At 36.4% G+C, this 25834-nt stretch overlaps 4 protein-coding genes, 1 long non-coding RNA gene and 1 pseudogene across 6 annotated transcripts; 5 read left to right on the top strand and 1 right to left on the bottom strand.

Annotated features, from left to right (window-relative positions):
* Positions 1-2153: 2153 nt before the first annotated feature.
* LOC111468495 (auxin-induced protein 15A-like) lies at positions 2154-11432 on the top strand. 2 transcript variants are annotated; one of them, XM_023113751.1, is made up of 2 exons: positions 2154-3252; positions 11294-11432. In XM_023113751.1, exons 1-2 carry the CDS (start codon positions 2988-2990, stop codon positions 11326-11328), a joined length of 300 nt encoding a protein of 99 aa, XP_022969519.1. In that variant the 5' UTR covers positions 2154-2987; the 3' UTR covers positions 11329-11432. The 2 variants fall into 2 exon arrangements, with proteins under 2 accessions (XP_022969519.1, XP_022969520.1); XM_023113752.1 differs by lacking the exon at positions 11294-11432 and having other exon boundaries at positions 2155-3506.
* On the top strand, positions 3963-4788 carry LOC111468492 (annotated as a pseudogene).
* Positions 6256-6964, top strand: LOC111468493 (auxin-induced protein X10A-like). Its single transcript, XM_023113749.1, has one exon. The coding sequence runs from the start codon at positions 6547-6549 to the stop codon at positions 6847-6849; it is 303 nt and encodes a 100-aa protein (XP_022969517.1). The 5' UTR covers positions 6256-6546; the 3' UTR covers positions 6850-6964.
* LOC111468494 (auxin-induced protein X10A-like) lies at positions 9037-9873 on the top strand. The gene has a single exon (XM_023113750.1). It carries the CDS (start codon positions 9352-9354, stop codon positions 9652-9654), a length of 303 nt encoding a protein of 100 aa, XP_022969518.1. The 5' UTR covers positions 9037-9351; the 3' UTR covers positions 9655-9873.
* Positions 11433-18181: 6749 nt separating the features above from the next.
* LOC111468500 lies at positions 18182-21216 on the bottom strand. The gene is made up of 3 exons (XR_002714755.1): positions 21090-21216; positions 19967-20046; positions 18182-18348 (listed from the first exon to the last, which is right to left on the bottom strand). It is a non-coding gene; the product is annotated as an uncharacterized LOC111468500 (long non-coding RNA).
* On the top strand, positions 20587-21521 carry LOC111468496 (auxin-responsive protein SAUR21-like). The gene is made up of 2 exons (XM_023113753.1): positions 20587-20740; positions 20848-21521. Exon 2 carries the CDS (start codon positions 21091-21093, stop codon positions 21346-21348), a length of 258 nt encoding a protein of 85 aa, XP_022969521.1. The 5' UTR covers positions 20587-20740; positions 20848-21090; the 3' UTR covers positions 21349-21521.
* The last annotated feature ends 4313 nt before the right edge of the window (positions 21522-25834 follow it).

Consider the following 25834-nt stretch of genomic DNA (forward strand, 5'->3'; position numbering starts at 1 on the left):
CTAGCTTGATGTTCTTTATTTAGTGTACAAAACCATATGATACTTCATGCGTTCTTGTCTGCTACTAAGCCTTATCCAAAGACTTCTATTACTATTTTCTCGAAGGCTCTATTTCTCACACCTCCTTTCATCGTCTATAAATACCATATTATATCGAGTTCATAAGAAACACCAGTCTTCTTATATCAAGGCGTGTTGAGATATTCTAGTAATTTGTTCGGGTCTCCCATTTATTGTATCCGAATAAAAACATGAGACTTCTTCAGCTTCTTCGACGACCTTCAACCTCAACAAAGGAAGGAGTTACAGTAGTTCCAAAGGGCTACTGTGCGGTCTATGTTGGAGATATCCAAAAGAAGCGTTTTGTCATCCCTGTAACTTACTTGAACCAACCATGTTTTCAAGATTTGCTTAGTCAAGCTGAAGAAGAATTTGGTTATTATCACCCTATGGGTGGCCTTACCATTCAGTGCAGAGAAGATATCTTCACCAATCTCATTTCTCAGTTAATTATAGGTCATGAGAAGCACTAACCTTTTAGATCAGGGATATTAGGCATGCTCAGATCCATGCACTCTTTTTCTTTTCAATTTGCTCCAACTTTTTGTTTCCTTCCATGGGAACTCTAGAAAATGTTTCTCTGCATAAGGAAATTGTTAATGGATGCAATTTTACCGTAATCCAAGTGTTTGACAGAGATTCTCTCTTCATTTGATTTCTTGATAATAGTCTGATCTTTCACGCAGTAGTTTTTTCTTATCGATTTATACGGTTAAATAGTGTACTATTCACCATCCGTGTAGTACCTATAGCATTCCATTTGCTTCAATGTAGTAATATTTGCTCAGTGAGTATCTCTGTACTTCTTTATTTTTAAAAACGTTTGTGTACGATAACTCAGGTAGTATCGTGAGAGTTCGAGATTCAATATTTGTTATGAAGTATTTTCTTGTACTTGCATTTTTCTGATGTATGACGGTACCTGTTCGTATGACTTTTCCGAGCTCTGAAACTATCAACAACCAACAAAGTTCCTATTTTAGTTGAAATCCTTCATGAGGAAGACATTGTAAGACATGGCTATGTGGTGCAGTTAAATATTGTGTCAACTGCCTAGTCTCTATCAATTATCATCTCACCAGGAGGACAACAAAGCATTATGTGCCTCTAATATGTCTATGATTCTACTGAAATTTCCTTAGTTGTACTGCATAATCAAAAGTTGGCCAGCTATGATGTTTCTGCATAAGGATCCAGAATGGCCCATGTTACTACTGCATAATCAAAAGTTGGCCAGCTATGATGTTTCTGCATAAGGATCCAGAATGGCCCATGTTACTCGTGAACTTGAAATTCTTGTTGTCTTGAAAGACAAAACCATGTGATTGTTCTTCATCTAGTTTCTTTCTTCATTGAATGCAACCTTCTGCCTTCTCGATATTTCTAACTCCAAGAAATCTCACCCTCCATTTATCTCCTTTGAGACAATCCTTTAAGGAAATATACCATACCATGGGGTTCCGGTTGCCTAGCATTATTCATGCTAAGCCAAGTCTTCGACGTTCTACATCATCAGGAAACGGAGCCTCTCCGAAGTACCTAGATGTTCCAAAAGGGTACTTTACAGTCTATGTCGGAGAAGGCCAAAAGAAGCGTTGTGTCATCCCGCTATCTTACTTGAACCAACCTTTGTTCCAAGATTTGTTGAGTCAAGCTGAAGAAGAATTTGGATACGATAATTCAATGGGTGGCATCACAATTCCCTGCAATGAAGATGATTTTGTTAATCTTAATCGTAGTTTTAGTGAGCCATGAGCCATAAGAATAGAGTTTAGAAATAGATGGTACAATGGATGGAATAGAATAGATTAGTGAGCCATGAGCCATAAGAATAGAGTTTAGAAATAGATGGTACAATGGATGGAATAGAATAGAATACAACATAGACTGAGAAGGGTATAAACATTTTTGAAATCAAACTCATTCTTTTAGAATATTGTACATTCATGTTTCTTTTGTAACAGAAACAATGTAAATGATATCATTTGGACAATGTTCTTCTTTTTCTTCCTTTTTTTTTTTTTTTTGTTTTCTTTTTACCATTATTGCATTTATTACTATCATATTTAATTTGAATATGATCATACAAACAAAACATCAGATTATGCTTCGGAATTCAAGAGGGGTTAAAACAAAAGAATGTACTCTAGATTCCTTCCCACATATTTAATTTTTGTTGGGGATCCCTTGTAAGTTGCTCATCAAGCAATGAAAGCTAATTTTGTACACCAACTAAAATACACTGACAATCAGAGCCGAATTTATAGACGAAAACTTAGAAAACAGAAGCATGTCGAATGCATAAATGATTGGTACAGTGATACTATTTTCTCCTACATTTAATTGAAAGTGGTGGGCTTTCTAGGATGATCATTTCTGAACAATTGTGAACAATACGCGTGAGAACAGATATACAATCTCAATCACTACCCAACTCTCTATAAAGAGTTAGAAGGCAGGTCCATGTGATGCTTCTGTTCAGACCAAACTGGCTCCCACAGAACCTAGTTATTTCATAGGCTTTCCTCTATATTAGATCATCTATGTATACAGACATATTACTCAAGATCAAGGTAGGTAGATTATTTGGCTATCAGATTGAGTACTCAACTCACTTCTCCGGTTGTTATTTGGAGACAGAAGTAGGCCATGGTTTTTCTGCGGAGTATACAGAATGACCATATATCACATGAATTTGGAACTCTCATAAAGGCTTGGAAGGCCCACCCATGTGATAGGTTATGAGAAGATATCTCTCTAGCGTTGAATCTCATCTTTCTGCCTTGTCAATGTGATCATCTATATAAAGGTCATGTAATTGGGTTCACAATCAACAAGACTCTTCCATACTCCGGTTATCAAAGCAAATTTCCAACTTTTGTACTTCTCTCAAAGTCTAACTAGTTCCTTTCAGAAAATACTATAACATGGGAATCCGTTTGCCTAGGATTGTTCATGCTAAGCAAAGTTTTCGACAATCTTCATCAACTGGAAATGGATCATCCACTGTTGACGTTCCAAAGGGGTACTTTACAGTTTACGTTGGTGAGGTACAAAAGAAGCGATTCGTCATTCCACTATCTTACTTGAACCAGCCTACTTTTCAAGATTTGTTGAGTCAAGCAGAAGATGAATTTGGATATGATCATCCAATGGGTGGCATCACAATTCCTTGCAGTGAAGACCTTTTCCTCGATCTCACTCGAAGTTTGAAAGACTCATGAGCTAGAGGGATTGATATCTAGAAATTGGTAGCATAGAAAAAGGGTTAGAATAGTACAGAATGTAGACTGTATAACACTTTTGAACTGAGAGAACTCAATTCTTTAAATTGAAATTTTGTCCTGTGTTCGTTATTCTATAAATGAACAAAATTTGATGATGAAACTGCTTGAATGGTGTTATTTGAAAAAAGATCTGAGATTATACTACTTAAAATGGCTACATGTAGTCCTACATGATAATCCTTTTGCATCTACTTGAAGTGGAAGCTCCCTTGGAAGTTTCATATTGAATCTTCAAGAAATTATCCTATAATACACAATTATTTAGATATCAGCAAGTTTGAAAAACATAAAGACAAAACTCAGAATTTGTTAGCTCAAGGTTGCCATGAAATATGAAAAATCAATTAGCTTTGAATCATTGGATTCTTAAGAAGTCAATCACTATGATTAGCAGTGTTCATGTTGTTCTATCATGAAAGTGCACTGATATTAGATTATGAACTTGATTCAACGGAAGTTAATACTCATAAATCTACCACATATTTAAGTAGGATTTTTGTAGGGTTGTTCACCATGTAATGACAGCTAAAATTGTATATCTACCACGACAAAATAAAAACCATATTATTGAGGATAAGTCAGCAAATGGAGCTTGACAAGAAGGGCTTCAATGCCTCAAATATGCCAGATCCTTTTAAAATCTTAGAGGTTTATTCGACTTACTTCTCTGGTTGTCATTGACAAAAGTAGGCCCTGATGTTCTGCAGAAGCTATACAGAATGACCTTATATCACATGAATTTGAAAGTCTCATAATGGCTTGGAAGTAATATCCATGTGGGTAGGTCTTGACCTGATGTCTCTCTACCATTGAATCTCATCTTCTTGTCTTGTCTAGATCTTTGAGTAACCCAAGTCTTTCTTCTATATAAACGTCATCATGTATATGGATTCACAACCAACAAGAGTCTTTCCATATTCCGATTTTCCTAAGAAATTTCAAGTTTGGCATTCCTTTCACGGTCTCATATTTATCTTGGAGCATATTGCAACATGGGTTTCCGTTTGCCTAGAATTGTTCATGCTAAGAAAAGTCTTCAACGATCTTCATCATCAGGAAATGGAGCATCATCAAAGGCTGTCGATGTTCCAAAGGGCTACTTTACGGTTTATGTTGGTGAAGCACAAAAGAAGCGTTTTGTCATTCCACTATCTTACTTGAACCAGCCTTCTTTTCAAGATTTGTTGAGTCAAGCAGAAGAATAATTTGGATATAATCATCCAATGGGTGGCATCACAGTTCCTTGCAGTGAAGACGATTTCCTTGATCTCACTCGGAGTTTGAACGACTCATGAACGAGAGAGATTAGAATCTAGAATTAGATTGTATAGAAAATGAATTAGAATCTAGAAACAATGTAAACTTTTTTGGAATGAGGGAACTTGATTCTTTTGATTATTGAAACTGTATGATATCAGTGAATGAAAGTTCATTCTTCCTTTCCTCTTATTCTTCACACTTCTTGTATATACAGTGGTATACAGTGGTACTGTAGTTCTAAAATAGAAAAGTAATTTCCTGACTTTTCTTCACCGGAAATAAATGCAAATAATTTCATCAAGATTGAAAAGGGTGCAAATCTAGATAAGAATTAGTTAGTTTAAGGTCACCATGAATTAGGAAACTGATTAGGTGAGATCTTTTGTATTATGATTAACAAAGTAAGACATTAATATTAGATTATGCACTTGATTCAGGTGAGGCTAATACTCGTGAATCTACCACAGATTTAAGCGGGATCCATGTATGGACGTTTGAATGAAACGGAAACCTTCTATCTTTTTTCCTATCTATCACAAGGGGGGCCTCAGGCTCAAAGACGAGTTTAGGAGGAATTAGATTAGAGAATGATGTTCTTTCTCCAATTTTGCTCGCTTAGCTCAAATTTTGGGCCCTCTCCCAAACTATTGGTAGCTGAGAACATGTTATAGATGATAAAGTCAGAAATCAGAACCATGTGCCATAAATGACTCTAATATATTGCTTCTATTTTTCCTTGGTTTTATATGTAAGTGGGTCCCTTTTAGGATGTTCATTCTAGAATGGTATGGAAAATTTTTTCCTTGGTTTTATATGTAAGTGGGTCCCTTTTAGGATGTTCATTCTAGAATGGTATGGAAAATGTGTATATCAACATGTACAGTCACAGTCGAAACCAATTTCTCTATTAATCAGTCTGAGAACACACCCCATGTGATGACTCTAGCCATATGCTCTACTGTTCATCCCACAATGGTAACGCATTAGCTTAACACCCCATGTGATGACTCTAGCCATATGCTCTACTGTTCATCCCACAATGGTAACGCATTAGCTTAACCACATTTAGTAGGCTCTTCACCATTTATTGGTCATCTATATAGACATATATCTGTCATAGAAGGAAATCTTCTTTTTTTGAAGTTTTAAATCTTCTTATACACAATATTCATGTAGCTAGTAGATATTGTTCGCTTTGGCCCGTTACATATCGCCATCAGCCTAATAGTTTTCAAACACGTCTACTAGGGAGAGGTTTCCACACCCTTACAAGGAATGTTTCATTTCCCTCTTCAACTAATGCGGGACCTCACAATCCTCCCTCTTTGGGAGCCCAACGTCCTCGCTGGCACACCGTCCAGTGTCTAGCTCTGATACCATTCCATTTGTACTAGCCCGAAGTCACCGCTAGCTAGTAGATATTGTCCACTTTGGCCCTTATGTATCGTCATCAGTTTTATGATTTTTAAACGCGTCTGCTAAGGAGAGGTTTCCACGCCCTTATAACCAACAAAGTTCTCTCAGCTGGAATCGTTCCCATTGAAGTGAAATGTAATAGACAGAGGTATTAAATACACTTAAAAGTTTGTTTCACAAGAAGGACAACAAGGGTTTTAGTACCTCTGATATGTCCATTATCCTATAAAAAATTTTAGAGATTTGTTGAGCTCACTTCTCCAGTTGTTTATGGGAGACAAAAGTAGGCCATGATGTTTCTGTATAAGGCTGGGAAGACACACCCATGTGATAGGTCATGAGCTAAATGCCTCTTCACCATTGAATCTCATCTTCCTTCCTTATCTCCAATCTCTACCTTTGATTGACCTAAGCTCTCATCTATATAAAGGTTATGCCATTTGGGTTCACAGCCAACAAGAGTCTCTTCATATTCCAATTCCCAAAAGAAATTTCCAAGTTATTTTTGAAGCATATTTGAAACATGGGTTTCCGTCTGCCTAGAATTGTTAGTACTAAGCAAAGTCTTCAGCGATCTTCATCGACAGGGAACGGAGCATCTCCAAAGGCTGTCGATGTTCCTAAGGGCTACTTTACAGTTTATGTTGGTGAAGCACAAAAGAAGCGTTTTGTCATTCCACTATCTTACTTGAACCAGCCTTCTTTCCAAGATTTGTTGAGTCAAGCAGAGGAAGAATTTGGATATAATCATCCAATGGGTGGCATTACAATTCCTTGCAGTGAATACGATTTCCTCGATCTCACTCGGAATTTGAATGACTCATGAACCAGAGAGATTAGTATCTAGAATTAGATTGTAGAGACAAATGATTAAACTGTATATACTTTTTGAAATGAGAGAACTTGATTCTTTGAATTGAAATTGTTCTACATTGTTCATAGCTCTTTTAATGATCTATCCTGTAGTGCAAAACTTTTAAGATGATTTGCTCAATATCTCAGAAGGTCTCAGCAAGGTTGAAAAAGATAGAAACCAAAGTATGTTTAAACTCATTGAATTCCCACTTAAGAGCCTAATTATCATGATTATCAAAGTACTGATAATGTCTAATCAAAAAGCTGGACTGAGATTATTACTCATAAATCTACCACAGATTTATGTGGGATCCTAGTGGGGTTGTTAACTAAACATTAGTAGCTGAAATTGTACACCTACCAGTAACCACTACCAATGAGAACCATGTTATGGATGTTAGGCCAGAAAACAGAAACATGTGCTATTCATTAATGGCACTAATAGATGGCCACCATATTTCCCCATCTTTATCTGAAAATGGGGTCCTTTTTAGGATGTTCATTCTAGATAGTAGTGGACTATGTATGCTAACAAATTCCCTATTACTCAATTTGAAAGCTAACCCATGTGATGATTCCTGCTATATGTTTCCACTGTTCATTCTGCAGTGGCACCCACGTTAGCAGTCACATTTTGTATTCTCTTCATCATGTATTGTTAATTTTGTATTTAATAGTTCTCAAGTTCATGAGTTACGTGGGCCATTCTGGATCTCGTGTTTAATAGATCACGTAACCTAATGCAATTAAAGTTTAGTTCTAGCAGAAGGAGAACAAGGGTTTAAATGCCTCTTGTCCGTAATCTCATCAAAATTTTAGAGGTTTACTCAACTCACTTCTCCAGTTGTTATTTGGAGACAAAAGTAGGCCATGGTTTTTTTTGCAGAGTATACAGAATGACCATAGATCACATGAATTTGGAACTGTCACAAAGGCTTGGAAGGCCCACCCATGTGATAGGTTATGAGAAGATATATCTCTAGCATTGAATCTCATCTTTCTGCCTTGTCAATGTGATCATCTATATAAAGGTCATGTAATTGGGTTCACAATCAACAAGACTCTTCCATACTCCGATTATCAAAAGAAATTTCCAACTTTTGACTTCTCTCAAAGTCTCACCAGTTCCTCAGAAAATACTATAACATGGGATTCCGTTTGCCTAGGATTGTTCATGCTAAGCAAAGTTTTCGACGATCTTCATCAACTGGAAATGGATCATCCACTGTTGACGTTCCAAAGGGGTACTTCACAGTTTACGTTGGTGAGGTACAAAAGAAGCGTTTTGTCATTCCACTATCTTACTTGAACCAGCCTTCTTTTCAAGATTTGTTGAGTCAAGCAGAAGATGAATTTGGATATGATCATCCAATGGGTGGCATCACAATTCCTTGCAGTGAAGTCCTTTTCCTCAATCTCACTCGAAGTTTGAAAGACTCATGAGCTAGAGGGATTGATATCTAGAAATTGGTAGCATAGAAAAAGGATTAGAATAGTACAGAATGTAGATTGTGAACACTTTTGAAATGAGAGAACTTGATTCTTTAAATTGAAACTTTTGTCCTGTGTTCGTGTTATTCTATAAATGAACATAAACTGGATTATACTACCTAAAATGGCTACATGTTGTCTTACATGATAATCCTTTTGCATTTACTTGAAGTGGAAGCTCCCTTGGAGGTTTCATATTGAATCTTCAAGAAATTATTCTATAATACACGATTATTTAGATGATCTACACAAGATCTCCGCAAGGTTGAAAAACATTAAGATAACTCAGAATTTGTTAGCTCAAGTTTGCCATGAAATATGAAAAATCAATTAGCTTTGAATCATTGGATTCTTGAGAGACTAATCACTATGGTTAGCATAGTGTTCATGGTGTTCTATCAAGAAGGTGCACTGATATTAGATTATGAACTTGATTCAACTGAGGCTAATGCTCATAAACCTACCACATATTTAAGTAGGATCCTTGTAGGGTTGTTCACCATGTAATGACAGCTAAAATTGTTTATCTACCAAGACAAAACTACCAATAAAAACCATGTTATTGAGGATAAGTCAGCAAATGGAGCTTGACAAGAAGGGCTTCAATGCCTCAAATATGTCTAATCCTTTTAAAATTTTTAGAGGTTTATTCGACTTACTTCTCTGGTTGTCATCGACAAAAGTAGGCCCTGAACAGAAGGTATACCGAATGACCTTATATCACATGAATTTGAAAGTCTCATAATGGCTTGGAAGTAATATCCATGTGGGTAGGTCTTGACCTGATGTCTCTCTACCATTGAATCTCATCTTCTTGTCTTGTCTAGATCTTTGAGTAACCCAAGTCTTTCTTCTATATAAACGTCATCATGTATATGGATTCACAACCAACAAGAGTCTTTCCATATTCCGATTTTCCTAAGAAATTTCAAGTTTGGCATTCCTTTCACGGTCTCATATTTATCTTGGAGCATATTGCAACATGGGTTTCCGTTTGCCTAGAATTGTTCATGCTAAGAAAAGTCTTCAACGATCTTCATCATCAGGAAATGGAGCATCATCAAAGGCTGTCGATGTTCCAAAGGGCTACTTTACGGTTTATGTTGGTGAAGCACAAAAGAAGCGTTTTGTCATTCCACTATCTTACTTGAACCAGCCTTCTTTTCAAGATTTGTTGAGTCAAGCAGAAGAAGAATTTGGATATAATCATCCAATGGGTGGCATCACAGTTCCTTGCAGTGAAGATGATTTCCTTGATCTCACTCGGAGTTTGAACGACTCATGAACGAGAGAGATTAGAATCTAGAATTAGGTTGTATAGAAAATGAATTAGAATCTAGAAACAATGTAAACTTTTTTGGAATGAGGGAACTTGATTCTTTTGATTATTGAAACTGTATGATATCAGTGAATGAAAGTTCATTCTTCCTTTCCTCTTGCCCTTCACACATCTTGTATATGCAGTAGTTCTAAAATGAAGAAGTAATTTCCTGACTTTTCTTCCAGAAATATATGCAAATAATTCATCAAGATTGAAAAGGATGCAAATCTAGGAAGTACTCAGAATATCATATTAAGAAACTAATATTAGATTATGCACTTGATTCAGGTGAGGCCGATACTCATGAATCTACCACAGTTGTAAGTGGGATCCATGTATGGACGTTTGAATGAAACGGAAACCTTCTTTCTTTTTTTCTATCTATCATAAGGGGGCCTCATGCTTAGGGATGAGTTTAGGAGCAATTAGATTAGATGATGATTTTCTTTCTCCAAATTTGCTCGCTTGGAATCGAGCTCAAATTTTGGGCCCTCCTCCCAAAGTATTTAGTAGCTGAGAACATGCTATAGATGATAAAGTCAGAAAACAGAACCATGTGCTATACATAAATGACTCTAATATACTGGTACTATTTTTCCTTGCTTTTATACGTAAGTGGGGTCCTTTTTAGGATGTTCATTCTAGAATGGTATGGAAAATTTGTATACCAACATGTACCGTCACAGTCGCAACCAATGGCTATTAATCAGTCTGCGAACACACCCCATGTGATGATTCTAGCCATATGCTCTACTGTTCATCCCACAGTGGTAACCACATTAGCTTAGCCACATTTAGTAGACTCTTCACCATTTACTGGTCACCTATATAGACATATATCAGTCATGGAAGGAAATCTTCTTATTTCTATACCCTTATAACGAATGAACAAAGTTCTCTTAGCTGGAATCGTTCCTATTGAAGTGAAATGTAATAGGCAAGAGTATTAAATACACTTAAAAGTTTGTTTCACAAGAAGGACAACAAGGGCTTGAGTGCCTCTGATTTGTCCATTATCCTATTAAAAATTTTATAGAGATTTGTTGAGCTCACTTCTCCCTCCTCCAGTTGTTTTTGGGAGACAAAAGTAGGCCATGATGTGTATAAGGCTAGGAAGACACACCCATGTGATTGATCATAAGCTAATGCCTCTTCAGCATTGAATCTCATCTTCCTTATCTCTAATCTCTATCCTTGATTGACCTAAGCTCTCATCTATATAAAGGTTATGCCATTTGGGTTCACGGCCAACAGCCAACAAGAGTCTCTCCATATTCCAATTCCCAAAAGAAATTTCCAAGTAATTTTTGGAGCATATTTGTAACATGGGTTTCCGTCTCCTAGAATTGTGAGTACTAAGCAAAGTCTTCAGCGATCTTCATCGACAGGGAACGGAGCATCTCCAAAGGCTGTCGATCTTCCAAAGGGCTACTTCACAGTTTATGTTGGTGAAGCACAAAAGAAGCGTTTTGTCTTTCCACTATCTTACTTGAACCAGCCTTCTTTCCAAGATTTGTTGAGTCAAGTCGAAGAAGAATTTGGATATAATCATACAATGGGTGGCATTACAATTCCATTACAATTCCTTGCAGTGAAGACAATTTCCTCGATCTCACTCGGAGTTTGAATGACTCATGAACAAAAGAGATTAGTATCTAGAATTAGATTGTAGAGATAAATGATTAAACTGCATATACTTTTTGGAATGAAAGAACTTGATTCTTTGAATTGAAATTGTTCTACCTTGTTCATAGCTCTTTTAATGATCATAGTGCAAAACTTTAAAGATGGTTTAGTCAATAACTCAGAAGGTCAGAAGGTCTGGGCAAGGTTGAAAAAAATTGAAACCAAATTATGTTTAAACTCATTGAATTTCCACTTAAGAGCCTAATTATTATGATAAAAAAATTGAAACCAAATTATGTTTAAACTCATTGAATTTCCACTTAAGAGCCTAATTATTATGATTATCAAAGTACTGATAATGTCTAATCAAAAAGCTGGACTGAGCTTATTACTCATAAATCTACCACAGATTTGTTAAGTCAGGAAACAGAAACATGTGCTATTCATTGGCTGTGCTGTTCATTTGGCAGTAATAGATGGCCACCATATTTCCCTATCTTCATCTGAAAGTGGGGTCCTTTTTAGGATGTTCATTTTTGGATAGTAGTGGACAATATGTATTGCTAACAAATATTGTAACCATCCAAACTCACTATTAGTAGATATTGTTTGGTTTGACCTGTTACGTATTGCCGTCAGCTTCACGATTTTAAATGCGTCTGCTAGGGAGAGGTTTCCACATCGATTGGAGAGGTGAATAAGCATTTCTTATAAGAGTGTGGAAACCTCTCCCTAACAGATGCGTTTTAAAACTGTGAGGCTGATGACAATACGTAACGGGTCAAAGCGGACAATATTTGCTAGTTAGCGGTGAGCTTGGGCTGTTACAAATGGCATCAAAGCCAGATACTGGGTAGTGTGTCAACAAGGACGTTGGGCCTCAAGGGGGTAGATTGTGAGGTCCTACATGGGTCAAAGAGGGAAACAAAGCATTCCTTATAAGCGTGTGGAAACATTTCCTTAGTCGACACATTTTAAAACTGTGAGACTAACAATGATACGTACTGAGTCAAAGAGGACAATATTTACTAGCGATGAACTTAGGCATAGAATGAAGTTATGCACTTTATTCAAATGAAAATGAAGTGAGCACAACATAAAATGCAACTATTTTTCCCTAGCTTTATTTGAAAGTGGGATCCTTTTTAGGATGTTAAGTTTGGAATGGCTGTGGATAATATGTTTGCCAACAAAAATACATTCACAAATCACTGTTCAGTGTTAGAAAACACATCCATGTGATGATTCTTGCCATATATTTTCACTGTACATCCTGCAGTGGCACCCACAATCCTGCAGTGGCACCCACAGTAGCAGAGTTTGTAGACTCTTGACTGTTATTGGTCATCTATTTATACACATATTATATGATTCTATGTTCATATCTAACATTTTTTGTGAAGCTTAAGTCTTCTTATGCAGAATTCAAGATCAAGAGAGTCAAGATATGGCTATCAGACTACCTCGTGTAATGCATTTCAAGCATACTTTTGGTCGAGTAGCTTCAAATTCTGCTGAATCTTTCTCGGACGACAGGAAATATTGTAATCTATGTAGGAGAGGAGGAAAAAAAGTGATAGTACCAAGGAATAATGTAACTGTCCAAATCCACCGCTAGCAGATATTGTACTCTTTGAACTTTCCCTTTTAGGCTTTCCCTCAAGATTTTAAAACGCATCTGTTAGGGAGAGGTTTCCACACCCTTATAAGGAATGTTTTGTTTCCTCTCCAACCGATGTGAGATCTCACAATCCATCCCCCTTAGAAGCCCAGCGTCCTCGCTGACACAACGCCTACTGTTTGGCTCTGATACCATTTGTAACATTCCAAGCCCACCGCTAATATATATTGTCCTCTTTGGACTTTTCCTTCTGAACTTCCCCTCAAAGTTTTAAAATATGTTTGTTAGGGAGAGTTTTCCATATCTTTATAAGGAATGTTTCGTTCCCCTCTCCAACCGAAGTGGGATCTCACAAAGAATTTGGATACGATAATCCGGGGAGGCCTCACAATTCCCTGCAAAGACAACGTCATCACTGATCTCACTTCATATTTTGGAAAAACTTGAAACTGAAGCACATTCATTCTCTTATTACTCAAAAATTGATTGAGATAATGTTGATACGATGCCTTACAGATTGAAGGAAAGCTTACAAATAAGAACTTGACCTTCGGCTTATCTGATCATTACTTCAAATGTCCTGCAATTTGATGTCATAACTGAGATACAAGAATGATAATCAGATGGCTCATCAATGGTTCGACCGACGAAATATGAACTGTCGAAAAATCGAACCAGCTGCTTCGGTTCAATGTCAACATATTAGAATTGATTCACAATTCATTGAGATTATTGATTTATGAATGAAACTGAAAGTGGAAAGCATCTTGGTGCTAACGAAGGACTTCATTCCTTCATTCTTTTTTTTTTTTGTTCTTTTTTATTGTTCGGTCCATGTGCTTCGATGTCCTCCATAAAGAAATACACGGTTATGCTTGTCCAGTGCGTGTTGCCCATACCACGCCAAACTCTTTATTTGACTTCATGTTGTATTGTCTTACTATTGTATTTTCTGTTTGTAAGACTCTTCGGGCGAAATAATGTCTAGGCATGCCAAACTTGAATTGCCTCNATTAGTAGATATTGTTTGGTTTGACCTGTTACGTATTGCCGTCAGCTTCACGATTTTAAATGCGTCTGCTAGGGAGAGGTTTCCACATCGATTGGAGAGGTGAATAAGCATTTCTTATAAGAGTGTGGAAACCTCTCCCTAACAGATGCGTTTTAAAACTGTGAGGCTGATGACAATACGTAACGGGTCAAAGCGGACAATATTTGCTAGTTAGCGGTGAGCTTGGGCTGTTACAAATGGCATCAAAGCCAGATACTGGGTAGTGTGTCAACAAGGACGTTGGGCCTCAAGGGGGTAGATTGTGAGGTCCTACATGGGTCAAAGAGGGAAACAAAGCATTCCTTATAAGCGTGTGGAAACATTTCCTTAGTCGACACATTTTAAAACTGTGAGACTAACAATGATACGTACTGAGTCAAAGAGGACAATATTTACTAGCGATGAACTTAGGCATAGAATGAAGTTATGCACTTTATTCAAATGAAAATGAAGTGAGCACAACATAAAATGCAACTATTTTTCCCTAGCTTTATTTGAAAGTGGGATCCTTTTTAGGATGTTAAGTTTGGAATGGCTGTGGATAATATGTTTGCCAACAAAAATACATTCACAAATCACTGTTCAGTGTTAGAAAACACATCCATGTGATGATTCTTGCCATATATTTTCACTGTACATCCTGCAGTGGCACCCACAATCCTGCAGTGGCACCCACAGTAGCAGAGTTTGTAGACTCTTGACTGTTATTGGTCATCTATTTATACACATATTATATGATTCTATGTTCATATCTAACATTTTTTGTGAAGCTTAAGTCTTCTTATGCAGAATTCAAGATCAAGAGAGTCAAGATATGGCTATCAGACTACCTCGTGTAATGCATTTCAAGCATACTTTTGGTCGAGTAGCTTCAAATTCTGCTGAATCTTTCTCGGACGACAGGAAATATTGTAATCTATGTAGGAGAGGAGGAAAAAAAGTGATAGTACCAAGGAATAATGTAACTGTCCAAATCCACCGCTAGCAGATATTGTACTCTTTGAACTTTCCCTTTTAGGCTTTCCCTCAAGATTTTAAAACGCATCTGTTAGGGAGAGGTTTCCACACCCTTATAAGGAATGTTTTGTTTCCTCTCCAACCGATGTGAGATCTCACAATCCATCCCCCTTAGAAGCCCAGCGTCCTCGCTGACACAACGCCTACTGTTTGGCTCTGATACCATTTGTAACATTCCAAGCCCACCGCTAATATATATTGTCCTCTTTGGACTTTTCCTTCTGAACTTCCCCTCAAAGTTTTAAAATATGTTTGTTAGGGAGAGTTTTCCATATCTTTATAAGGAATGTTTCGTTCCCCTCTCCAACCGAAGTGGGATCTCACAAAGAATTTGGATACGATAATCCGGGGAGGCCTCACAATTCCCTGCAAAGACAACGTCATCACTGATCTCACTTCATATTTTGGAAAAACTTGAAACTGAAGCACATTCATTCTCTTATTACTCAAAAATTGATTGAGATAATGTTGATACGATGCCTTACAGATTGAAGGAAAGCTTACAAATAAGAACTTGACCTTCGGCTTATCTGATCATTACTTCAAATGTCCTGCAATTTGATGTCATAACTGAGATACAAGAATGATAATCAGATGGCTCATCAATGGTTCGACCGACGAAATATGAACTGTCGAAAAATCGAACCAGCTGCTTCGGTTCAATGTCAACATATTAGAATTGATTCACAATTCATTGAGATTATTGATTTATGAATGAAACTGAAAGTGGAAAGCATCTTGGTGCTAACGAAGGACTTCATTCCTTCATTCTTTTTTTTTTTTGTTCTTTTTTATTGTTCGGTCCATGTGCTTCGATGTCCTCCATAAAGAAATACACGGTTATGCTTGTCCAGTGCGTGTTGCCCATACCACGCCAAACTCTTTATTTGACTTCATGTTGTATTGTCTTACTATTGTATTTTCTGTTTGTAAGACTCTTCGGGCGAAATAATGTCTAGGCATGCCAAACTTGAATTGCCTCAAAATGCATTATAGGGGGATGCGACTAGTTGTCAATTCTTCCTACTCGGAGTTCTATGTTAACTAAGCTGTTGTGTTGCATTTCTCGCTTATAGCCTATAACATTCCTTTCAAACTTTCTTTCAAATCTTGTTGTCTAACTCTTTCAAAAATCTTTATGCCCCTGTTTCTCTAAAACGTTCTTCTCAAAATGGAGCTAGAGGCTAAAGTATACGTCTCTTGGCTGTAGGCGACGCGATTCCGAATTGGCCACTCAGTGCTGAGAATGAGTGTCGCACAATCGCTTATAAGAGGATGCGACTAGTCGCCAATTCTTTCTACTCGAAGTTATATGTTATCTAAGTCATTGTGTTGTCTTTCTTGCTTATAGCCTGTAATATTGCTTTCAAACTCTTTCGAAAATTTCTCTACCCCGTTTTCTAAAACCTTCTTCTCAAAATTGGGCTAGAGGCATGAGCATACATCGCCCAGCCGTAGGCAACGCGATTCCAAATTGACTTAACTCACTAAATGCTGGGGTGAATGCTACACAATCACCAATCCGCTACCAATGGCATTTATTCAATTGTCTTTGTTATGAATGCTTGTTTCTATTTCTATTTCTATTTCTATCTTAGCTGGAATCTTTCTACCTGAACCAAAATATAAGACATAGCTATTTAATGCAAATAGAACTGTCGCACCAGAAGGACAACAAAGGCTCTTGAATGCCTCTAATATGTCCATGATGTTATTAAAGTGATAAGAGATTTATTCAACTCATTTGGTGGTTGTCATCTAGAGACAAAGGTAGGCCATAATATTTCACATGAACACAAAATCATCATAATGACTGTGAAGACACATCCATGTGATAGGTAATGTGCTAATATCTCATCTTCCTAACCTTTCCGATGTCACTATCTTTCATCTATATAAACATCGAGAAATTGAGCTCACAATCACCTCGACTTTCCAACTTTTCAATTCCTTTCAAGGTCTAATACCATGGGTTTCCGTTTGCCTAGAATTGTTCATGCCAAACAAAGTTTTCAGCGATCTTCATCGACTGGAAATGAAGCAACGCCAAAGGCAGTCGATGTTCCAAAGGGCTACTTCACAGTTTATGTTGGTGAAGTACAAAAGAGGCATTATGTCATTCCGCTGTCTTGCTTGAACCAACCTTCATTTCAAGAGTTATTGAGTCAAGCTGAAGAAGAATTTGGATATAATCATCCAATGGGTGGTATCACAATTCCTTGCAGTGAAGAAACTTTTCTCAGTCTCACACAAAGCTGAAGAACTCATGAACCAGAAGGGTTGTTTTACAAACTACATAATGGATGATATCATCTTTTTTAATGTTTGTGCCCTTATCACGATCACACTTTTCTTGACAGCAGACTTTGTGATTATGTGGCACTCACATCCCAACACCAAGTGAGTCATGCTAATTTATATTCGTGTTGCCTGCGGCTGATCAACGTATGCTCAAACCTCTGATCCTGATTGAGAAAAAAGTTTTTAGAAAAGGGGCAGAGAGATTTTGAAAGAGGGTTTGAAAGCAAGATTGAGAGATTGAAAACAATGTTATATAGCATACCAGCAAAATGCAAGACAATAACTTAAGTAGCATATAACTTTTTCGAGTAGGGAGAAGGCACAAACTTCAGAGACATCGAGTGTCATCCTTATTGAACTCGCCCAAAAATTCAGACACAGGGCTACCCCTTTCGGGCTATTGCTACTAAAACTAATTAAAAAGGGTCAAGTATCAAAGATCTCTCCATTTATAACATGCTTGATATATACTTTTGTTCATACACAATGAACGTATATCCCCCTGCAATCTAGCATTAATAAAACAGGAGCTTCTAATTTTGATAGAGACGAGAGCCTTTTCCTTTTATATCATAGTTATGTACTAAGCCAATGTATTGGAAAGCAATGATCCTATTATTCGTCAAGCCAGAAAAGCCAACCTAGAGAGCAAGCTTTTAATGTCGCCAAGGACATCTGCTTGCTAATCAAAACTGTGCAAAAAATATGACCAGAGAGTAGAGGGAGATGAACATAAGCTGAAGAGACAATCTTGAGTTAAGCAAGAGAAATGAAAGGACTCCTTTTCTGGACAAATAGCATGAGTTTAATGTCTCTTTCAGAAAACAAAAGACTTTCATCTATATAAAGGTCATGTAGTCAGATTCTCGATCAACCGGAGTCTTCCATATTTCAATTATCGAAAGAATTTTCCAAACTTTTATGATCCTTTCAGGCAGGAATTGGGGTTATCCCACTTGAATCAACCTTCATTTCAAGATTTATCAAGTCAGGAAGAAGAATAATTTGAATATGACCATCCAAGGGGTGGCATCACAATTCCCTGTAGTGAAGAAACTTTTCTCAGTCTCACTCAGAGTTTAAATAACTCATACCCAGAGAGATTGATATCTAGAAATAGATAGTACAGTATAAAAATAGGATTAAAAAAGTACAGAATGCAGATGGCAAGCATTTTTTTAAGTGGGAGAACTTGATTCTTTAAATTGAATATGTTTCCATAGCACAGAGTTCTTTTCATTGTCAAGATATGGTATCAGAATATGAGAAATAACCCGATAATTTAGACTTGCAACATGGTATCAAAGCCATCTTAGCCGATTAAATTTGAAGTCCACTTGTCGATAAAGCCTTCATAGCTGCCGATCATTTTCTGTGAACAAGACCCACCTTTCCTCTGGATTATTTCACTATGATGTCAGAAAAATGTCAAGTGATTCTTCCAATCGTCACAGAAGACATCAAATTCCAAGATTTAGATTTGAAGTATTCAATAATGGAGGTAACAAAGGGCGCCAAAAGAAGAAAATGATGGGAAATAAATACGATTCCAAATTTGTCATGAGCCAATTGCTCAATGTAAGAATTGGATGGTACCTTAAGATAGAATTGGTCAAGAATGCAATGTGTGATGACAAGAAAAAGAGGATAAACCCTAGGCATGTGAGAAACAATCAGGAGCTTAAAAAATTGCTTCAAGGAGTCACAATTGCAAGCGATGGAGTTTTGCCAAACGTCAAGTAGTTCTCCAAGAGGAGTGAGCACAAGAGAAGCAAGTAGTGCCAGTGGAAGTGCTCCAAGAGGCACAAGAAAAGTCAGCAACACCCGAGGAAGTGCTCCAAGAGAAGTGAGCACGAGAGAGGCAAGTAATGTCAGTGGAAGTGCTCCAAGAGGAGTGAGCACAAGAGAGGCAGGTAATGCCCATGGAAGTGCTCCAAGAGGATAGTATGCATGAGTTATATACTCTCATGGCTTCAACTGATAGATTGTGCAAACAAAAAGACTTCGCAGCTTACTACTTAATTGAGTTAATATCCAAACTGAAAATGAATGATATCTAGTTCTCAGCTCGAGGGGAGTGTCGAAGAATTAACCTTAAGTTAGGAGATATTTGTGTAATCCCATTAAATAAAAGAAGTAGTTAATTTATCTTTATTATTAGGATGTATTTAAATTTATTGTTACCTAGTATCTACAAATTTAGACTATAGTCTGCATATGTACCCAAAAAATTTAATACGAAAAATAGCAAGGTAATTCAGACTTGCAACAGATCCAATATCTTTTCCTTTTTTTCCTTGTGCATCCCCCAACCCCCTCTATCTTTCATTCATTATTTCATACAACTCCCTGTTTGTATGGTACAATATAGTTGAATGAAAGCAAGAAAAGTAGGTGTTCTTACTCAGACAATCCTACACTAACAAAAACTTCTAATTTTAATCTATGACCGACCAAAGCCCTTTCCTTCTATAATGATCATACACGAGCAACAGCCAAAAACTGAGTTCAACAGTTCCTAATTCAAAGCTTAACAGAGCCTTTCATTCATGACCAGGAAACTAATCTAAGCAGAAGACAGATACCAAATGGAAGGAAAAGAAAATGGCCTCATTGACTACACATGCATCCATTAAAGTCTACAAGAAAAGAAAACTAACCTCTTTCCCTTTTGCCAGGTAGAGCTTTCCACAATTCTCATGAGGTCCTGACATCAGCAAAACCATTCTTTTTGAGAGTCCTGCCATGGAATTGTAAAAAATCCTTGCAATTCAGACACAGTCAAGTTAGAACCACCAGAAAGTAGTGGCTTATATTTCATTGTCTTGTAATGACTTCACGGGAAAACCTAACCTAATCTCTTCCTCTTTTTGTTTCCATGGATTATCCTCCCCCTATTAATTGCTGAATGACCCAAATCCACTCCCTTCTTCTCCTCTCTTGTCAAATTAGACAGCACATTTTGCCTTAGTTTTTTCTTTGCCTATCCTTCCAGTTTACATCCATACCAAACTCTCCACATGTGAGATCCCACATCGGTTGTAGAGGGGAACACATTCCTTGTAAGAGTGTGGAAACCTCTCCCTAGTAGACACGTTTTAAAACCTTGAGGGGAAGCCTAGAAGGGAAAGTCCAAATAGGACGATATCTGCTAGCAGGGGGCTTGAGCTGTTACAAATAGTATCAAAGCTAGACATCGAGCAGTGTGCCAGCAAGGACGTTGGGTTCCTAAGGTGGGTGGATTGTGAGATCTCACATCAATTGTAGAGGGGAACGAAACATTCCTTATAAAGGTGTGAAAACCTCTCTTTAGCAGACGCGGTTGAGGAGAAGCCCATAAGGGAAAGCTCAAAGAAGACAATATCTACTAGTGGTGGGCTTGAGTATACCACCGAAGAACAGTGGCCCGACCATGTCTTTTACCCAAGGACCAGGTATCAAACTGTCCATTTCCAATCTTTAGGCAGCTCGCTACTCGCTAATTTCTGATGTTTGTAGGACACAAATGTTTGTCACCTAATGAACACTGTGATGTTTGCAGTCCCAAATCTTAGCTGCAAGTTGGAAGACAATTCCATGTGCATTTCATAATCCATTTCCCAACTCCATTGCCTCTTCACCGCTCAAAAGATCATTATAATTCTAACCTATATATACACATACTAATTTTATTTTCTGAATCACAAAAACAAACCAACCAGATCTTCCTTCAAAGTTCGAAAATCGCCCTCCGAAGCCAAAAATCAAAACAATCCACGAAATCAAAATTCTCGAGATACATACCATGGGATTCCGCTTGATAAACAGCCCTAGAAAATCGTCATCGACTGTTCCGAAGGGGTTTTTCGCCGTCTACGTCGGAGAGACCCAAAAGAGACGACATGTGATTCCGATTTCTTACTTGAAGCATCCGTCGTTTCAAGATTTGTTGAGTAAAGCCGAAGAAGAGTTCGGATTCGATCATCCGATGGGGGGCTTGACGATCCCTTGCAACGAAGATGTGTTCTTCGAAGTCACTTCTCGATTGGCGGCTAATTGTTGAAGACGAGAAACTGAAACAGCCATTCATAGATAGAATGTGAATCAACAATTTTGTATAGTAGAATTTCGATCCGTTTCCTTCCTCTTCCTCTTGAAGGACGATTTGCGAAAGGGAAATTGTAGACTTGTTTGAAGTTTGGGGAATAATTAAAATAACTCAATCATTCGTTCTTCTGTTCATAGGTTATTTCCTTCTTAGATCGGTACATTTTGCCTTTTTTTTTATTCCAAATCGTTTAGAGTTTTATCCAAACTTGGTCTGAAGTTCATTTGAGTGTTTGGTAACATAATCGCACTCTTTTAGACTACGATTCAACAATTTTGCAGCATTTAACTCAGGTAACAAGTCGGTTGTATAAATATCGTATGTCGTAGACAATTTGGATGTATGGTCGAACGTCAAACTAATTTTTTAGAGAAAATGTTTTATAAGACGTGAGGAAAATCATTGAAAACAAGTTAAAAGAAAATATTACAGAAGTTAAAGGGCGGAGTGTTGATGACGACTAGGTCCATACAGTACATTTTGAGACGATTCATGTCTAACCGACCTGATTTCAATAAACCTGGGTTTGACATGACATAAACATGCAGTTATAGAATGCCCTAGACAAACATGATCGTGACACTTGGTATTGGTCGACCACCATGGTCTTTAACTGACCTTACCTTAATGGGTTTGTGCCATTGTGAGTTGAGCTATGATACAAGGCCCAAGCTTTTGATGTCATTGGCCCAATTGCCATGGCCTATAGTTCCTGTAACTCCATATTTCCGAACCGAGACGTACGAGCTTCACCTTAGAGCTAACCATATTGTCCATCGAGAAGAAAAAGACATCTTGTTGATATAGGTAATGACTTTCAATTCTTTGAAGTATTTCTTAATCATTCTATCTTCAAAATCTCTCTCGTTTGGATGTAATCTCAGTTCATTCATATATCTCTCATTTACTCGAGTGTCACATTATCAATCTAAACCGGCAAGAAATCTTAATAACACTTTTCATAATAATTGTTACATTTTTAAATTACTAAAATTTACGTGCACATTAGTGATATTTTGTTGATATATTATATTATATTATATTAAATTTTCTATGATATTACACACATGTCGAGATTTAGCTCTATACAGGTATCGGTTTCTCGTGTTGAGGCCCGACAAATGGGTTGTCTAGTTCAATCCTTCCATTAATTAGGGCTCAAATCTTGGTTAATTTATTAATGTCAATTTAGGGTTTTCAAAGTCTACAAATAGCTTGCCTTTCTCCACCTATCATTTTTCGTTCGATCTTATCCACGTAGTTTTTCGTCTCGAGCCACCTCGAAAAAATCGGTTGATGATTGCTCATATCATACTGAACTAGATTGAACGATTTTTAGTAAAATTATAATAAAATTGAAGCAAATCATGAGACATTTGAATTACTTTTATGACATGATTCGGTATATGAATTTACAAGTTTAGTCCTCGAACTTTTAAATTTAAATCTACTCAATCTCTAAACTATAAAACGCGTTAAATAGGTTCTTGAACTTTGAAAAGTTTCTAAAACGTCTTTAAAACATATATTTTGTGTCCAATATATATGTTTCTAAAATTTTCAATTTAGGTTCAGTATCTCGTTAATCTATTCAACATTTTTAAAAAAAACATTATTTATAGTGTAACAGTTCAAGTTCACTGCTAGTAGATATTATCTCTTTCAGCTCCCCTTCTAAACCCTAAACCATAAACCATAAACACGTCTATTAGGGAGATGTTTTCACACATTTCACTCAATGTTTTAAAACGTCTCTGTAAGTAATGTTTCGTTTTTCTCTCCAACTAAACCCTAAAAGTTATTAAAATTTCAGTAATTTTTAAATTCAATTTAAAAAATTTATAGACTAAATTTGTAATTTAATTTTTTTTTTACGATAAAAAAAAATAAAAATTATTATACTTTATGGTCAAAATGATAACGTTGGTGACAAAAATCTAACGTCTAATCAATAAGACTAAATTCTCTCCCAAAATCAAGAAAATATTGAGAAAAAACTCAAATTTTCATCATTAGGGTTAAAAATAGATTTCTCGGGAAATTTCTTTTATCTTTTAACCAACCTCGAACATCGTAAAATTTTAATTTCATCAAGTTGAATTACAGATATTTGAATTAACAAAAAGCATAGTAAAATATTTATTAAAAAAATCCGTCCTCATTGTAAATATTCAAAATTTTCTATTTTATCAAAAAAATATTTACCATATAAACTTTCAAATGCTCGTGTACCTATTACATTAAATTTTTATGACATCGTTTAAAATTATTTTAAATGAATGTTTTTACCCTTCTAACAAAATTTTAAAAATTTATAAAATAGATATTTCGATATATATATATATATATTTAAATAATAATAATAAAGAAAATAGATGGGACATAAATGTGAATAAGTTTATAGAGTTGTCTTTACAATAAATAAGGAGAGGAAGAGGCTAACGTGGGCTTCATGTGCCAAACAAAAGTGTTGTCAACATCAAACCCTAAAGAAGCAAAATTTAATCTTTATTGCCCCTCTATCTCAACCACCAATTTTATTCGAATAAATACCGGGTCACGTTACAACCCTAATCAACAGATCGGGATTCAAATCTTTCACTCTACATATAATTATACACCAAGAAACGACCAAAGTTGATCAGTTTCTACTTCTCTCGAGAGCGTTGTTTTATATATCTATCCTGAAAATGTAATAAAGATGACTCAAAAAACTCGATCAATCTAACCTAAAACAACCAAACCCAACAAATTTATAGTCGGGTTCATTGTTTGGATTAAAAAATGTTACATCTCGAACAATTGGGTTGAGTCTGAAAAATGTCTCAACCTGACCTAACCTAAGATACGGAAGCTCGATAAAAAACCAGAAATAGGAGTACATTTGCCCTATCAATTACAAACAAACACAAAACTACAAAAGCAGCTTTTTTTTCTCGCTTTTTTTTTAGATAAGAGAATGTGAGCCATAGAACATGGGGACTTAGGGAGAGAAAGATGTAACTTTCAAAGTTTTGCTGTAAATGGAGCCACCCGAGCAAAGGCGGAGGTGGGGACGGGGACGAGGACGAGGACGAGGACGATGTGTATCGTTTTTGTATGTACCATTTTGAAAACGAGCTCGGTGTTTGGTTATAATTGTTCGTTTTTGTGGCTCAAAATTCAGCAGGACCATGTGGGAATCCTTTTTTGACAATGCTTTTTGTTTAGAGAAAGTTTGATTATGAGTGTGGGGAAATTTTTTCACTGGTTTTTATGGATTTAGAACCCACCAATGATTTTTTAGAGACATATTTTCGTTTGCCCATTTCAATATGTCCTTATAATATGTTATATATATATATATATATATATATGTAATCTATCGATTTTATTCACGGGTTTACTATAGTATAATTTCATGACGTGACGTTAATCATTTAGAATTGGTTCGACTTTTAATTCGAAATTGACGTTCGTTGTCAATTCATAACTAACGACTCTCTTGAACAACGTGTAAGAAAAAAGATATTTGTAACAACCCGTCCACTACTAACAGACATTAATGTTCGTTGTCAATTCATAACTAACGACTCTCTTAAACAAAGTGTAAGAAAAATGATATTTGTAAGCTCACCCATCGCTAATAGATATTGTCTGCTTTGACCCGTTACGTATTGATGTCAACATCACTGTTTTAAAACATATCTGCTAGGAAGTGGTTTCCACACTCTTATAAGGATATTGTCTGCTTTGACCCGTTACGTATCGTCATCAGTCTCACAGTTTTAAAACATGTATGCGGAGAGGTTTCCACACCCTTATAAGGAATATTTCGTTCTACTCTCCAACCAACGTGGGATCTCATAATATTATGACACCCATTTAAACGAGAACAATTTTTTATCAAATTATATTTTTTTTTAAAATCCGTACCACCTATCAACATACATTTTTGGTGTTATGATCGGTTATTTAGTGGATGTTATATTAAAAACGGGTAATTACACTTTTGGTCCCTTTGAGCTCGAGATTTATATCAAATTCGTATATATGTCTTAAAATGGAAAAATCAAATCCCAACATTAGAGATCAAGAGAAAATTAAGAATACATTAAAAATTAAAAATTAAAAAAAAAACTTCGGGATATACCCATTTCCTTGAGATCGAACGTTATCGTTGTTTAGATGACGTAAGCTAGACTGGTTGTTCCATAACAGAGTAGCAAACTGAAACATTCAGGTAGCTCACCTACAACCGAAATAGAAACCGAACATTTCGTACTTTGAATCTCGTTTCTATCGTACATTTTATACGTCATGAATATTTGCATACACATAGCTTTTAATTAAAAACTTAAAATAGGCACATTAATACCAACATAATGTACTATAAAGGAACCCCTCCATTTATTGAAATAATTGTGCCAGCTAGCCCTAATTTTTATTTTTTTTATTTTTT

The sequence above is a fragment of the Cucurbita maxima genome, unplaced genomic scaffold (assembly GCF_002738345.1).
Source record: "Cucurbita maxima cultivar Rimu unplaced genomic scaffold, Cmax_1.0 Cma_Scf00036, whole genome shotgun sequence".
NCBI classification, from domain to species: domain Eukaryota; kingdom Viridiplantae; phylum Streptophyta; class Magnoliopsida; order Cucurbitales; family Cucurbitaceae; genus Cucurbita; species Cucurbita maxima.

Coding starts and splice junctions, on each gene's coding strand:
- LOC111468495 (XM_023113751.1), top strand. CDS start 2,988: ATGGGAATCCGTTTGCCTAGGATTGTTCATGCTAAGCAAAGTTTTCGA. Junction 3,253..11,293: donor TTGCAGTGAAGACCTTTTCC/TCGATCTCACTC, acceptor GTGAAGACAATT/TCCTCGATCTCACTCGGAGT.
- LOC111468493 (XM_023113749.1), top strand. CDS start 6,547: ATGGGTTTCCGTCTGCCTAGAATTGTTAGTACTAAGCAAAGTCTTCAG.
- LOC111468494 (XM_023113750.1), top strand. CDS start 9,352: ATGGGTTTCCGTTTGCCTAGAATTGTTCATGCTAAGAAAAGTCTTCAA.
- LOC111468496 (XM_023113753.1), top strand. CDS start 21,091: ATGGGATTCCGCTTGATAAACAGCCCTAGAAAATCGTCATCGACTGTT.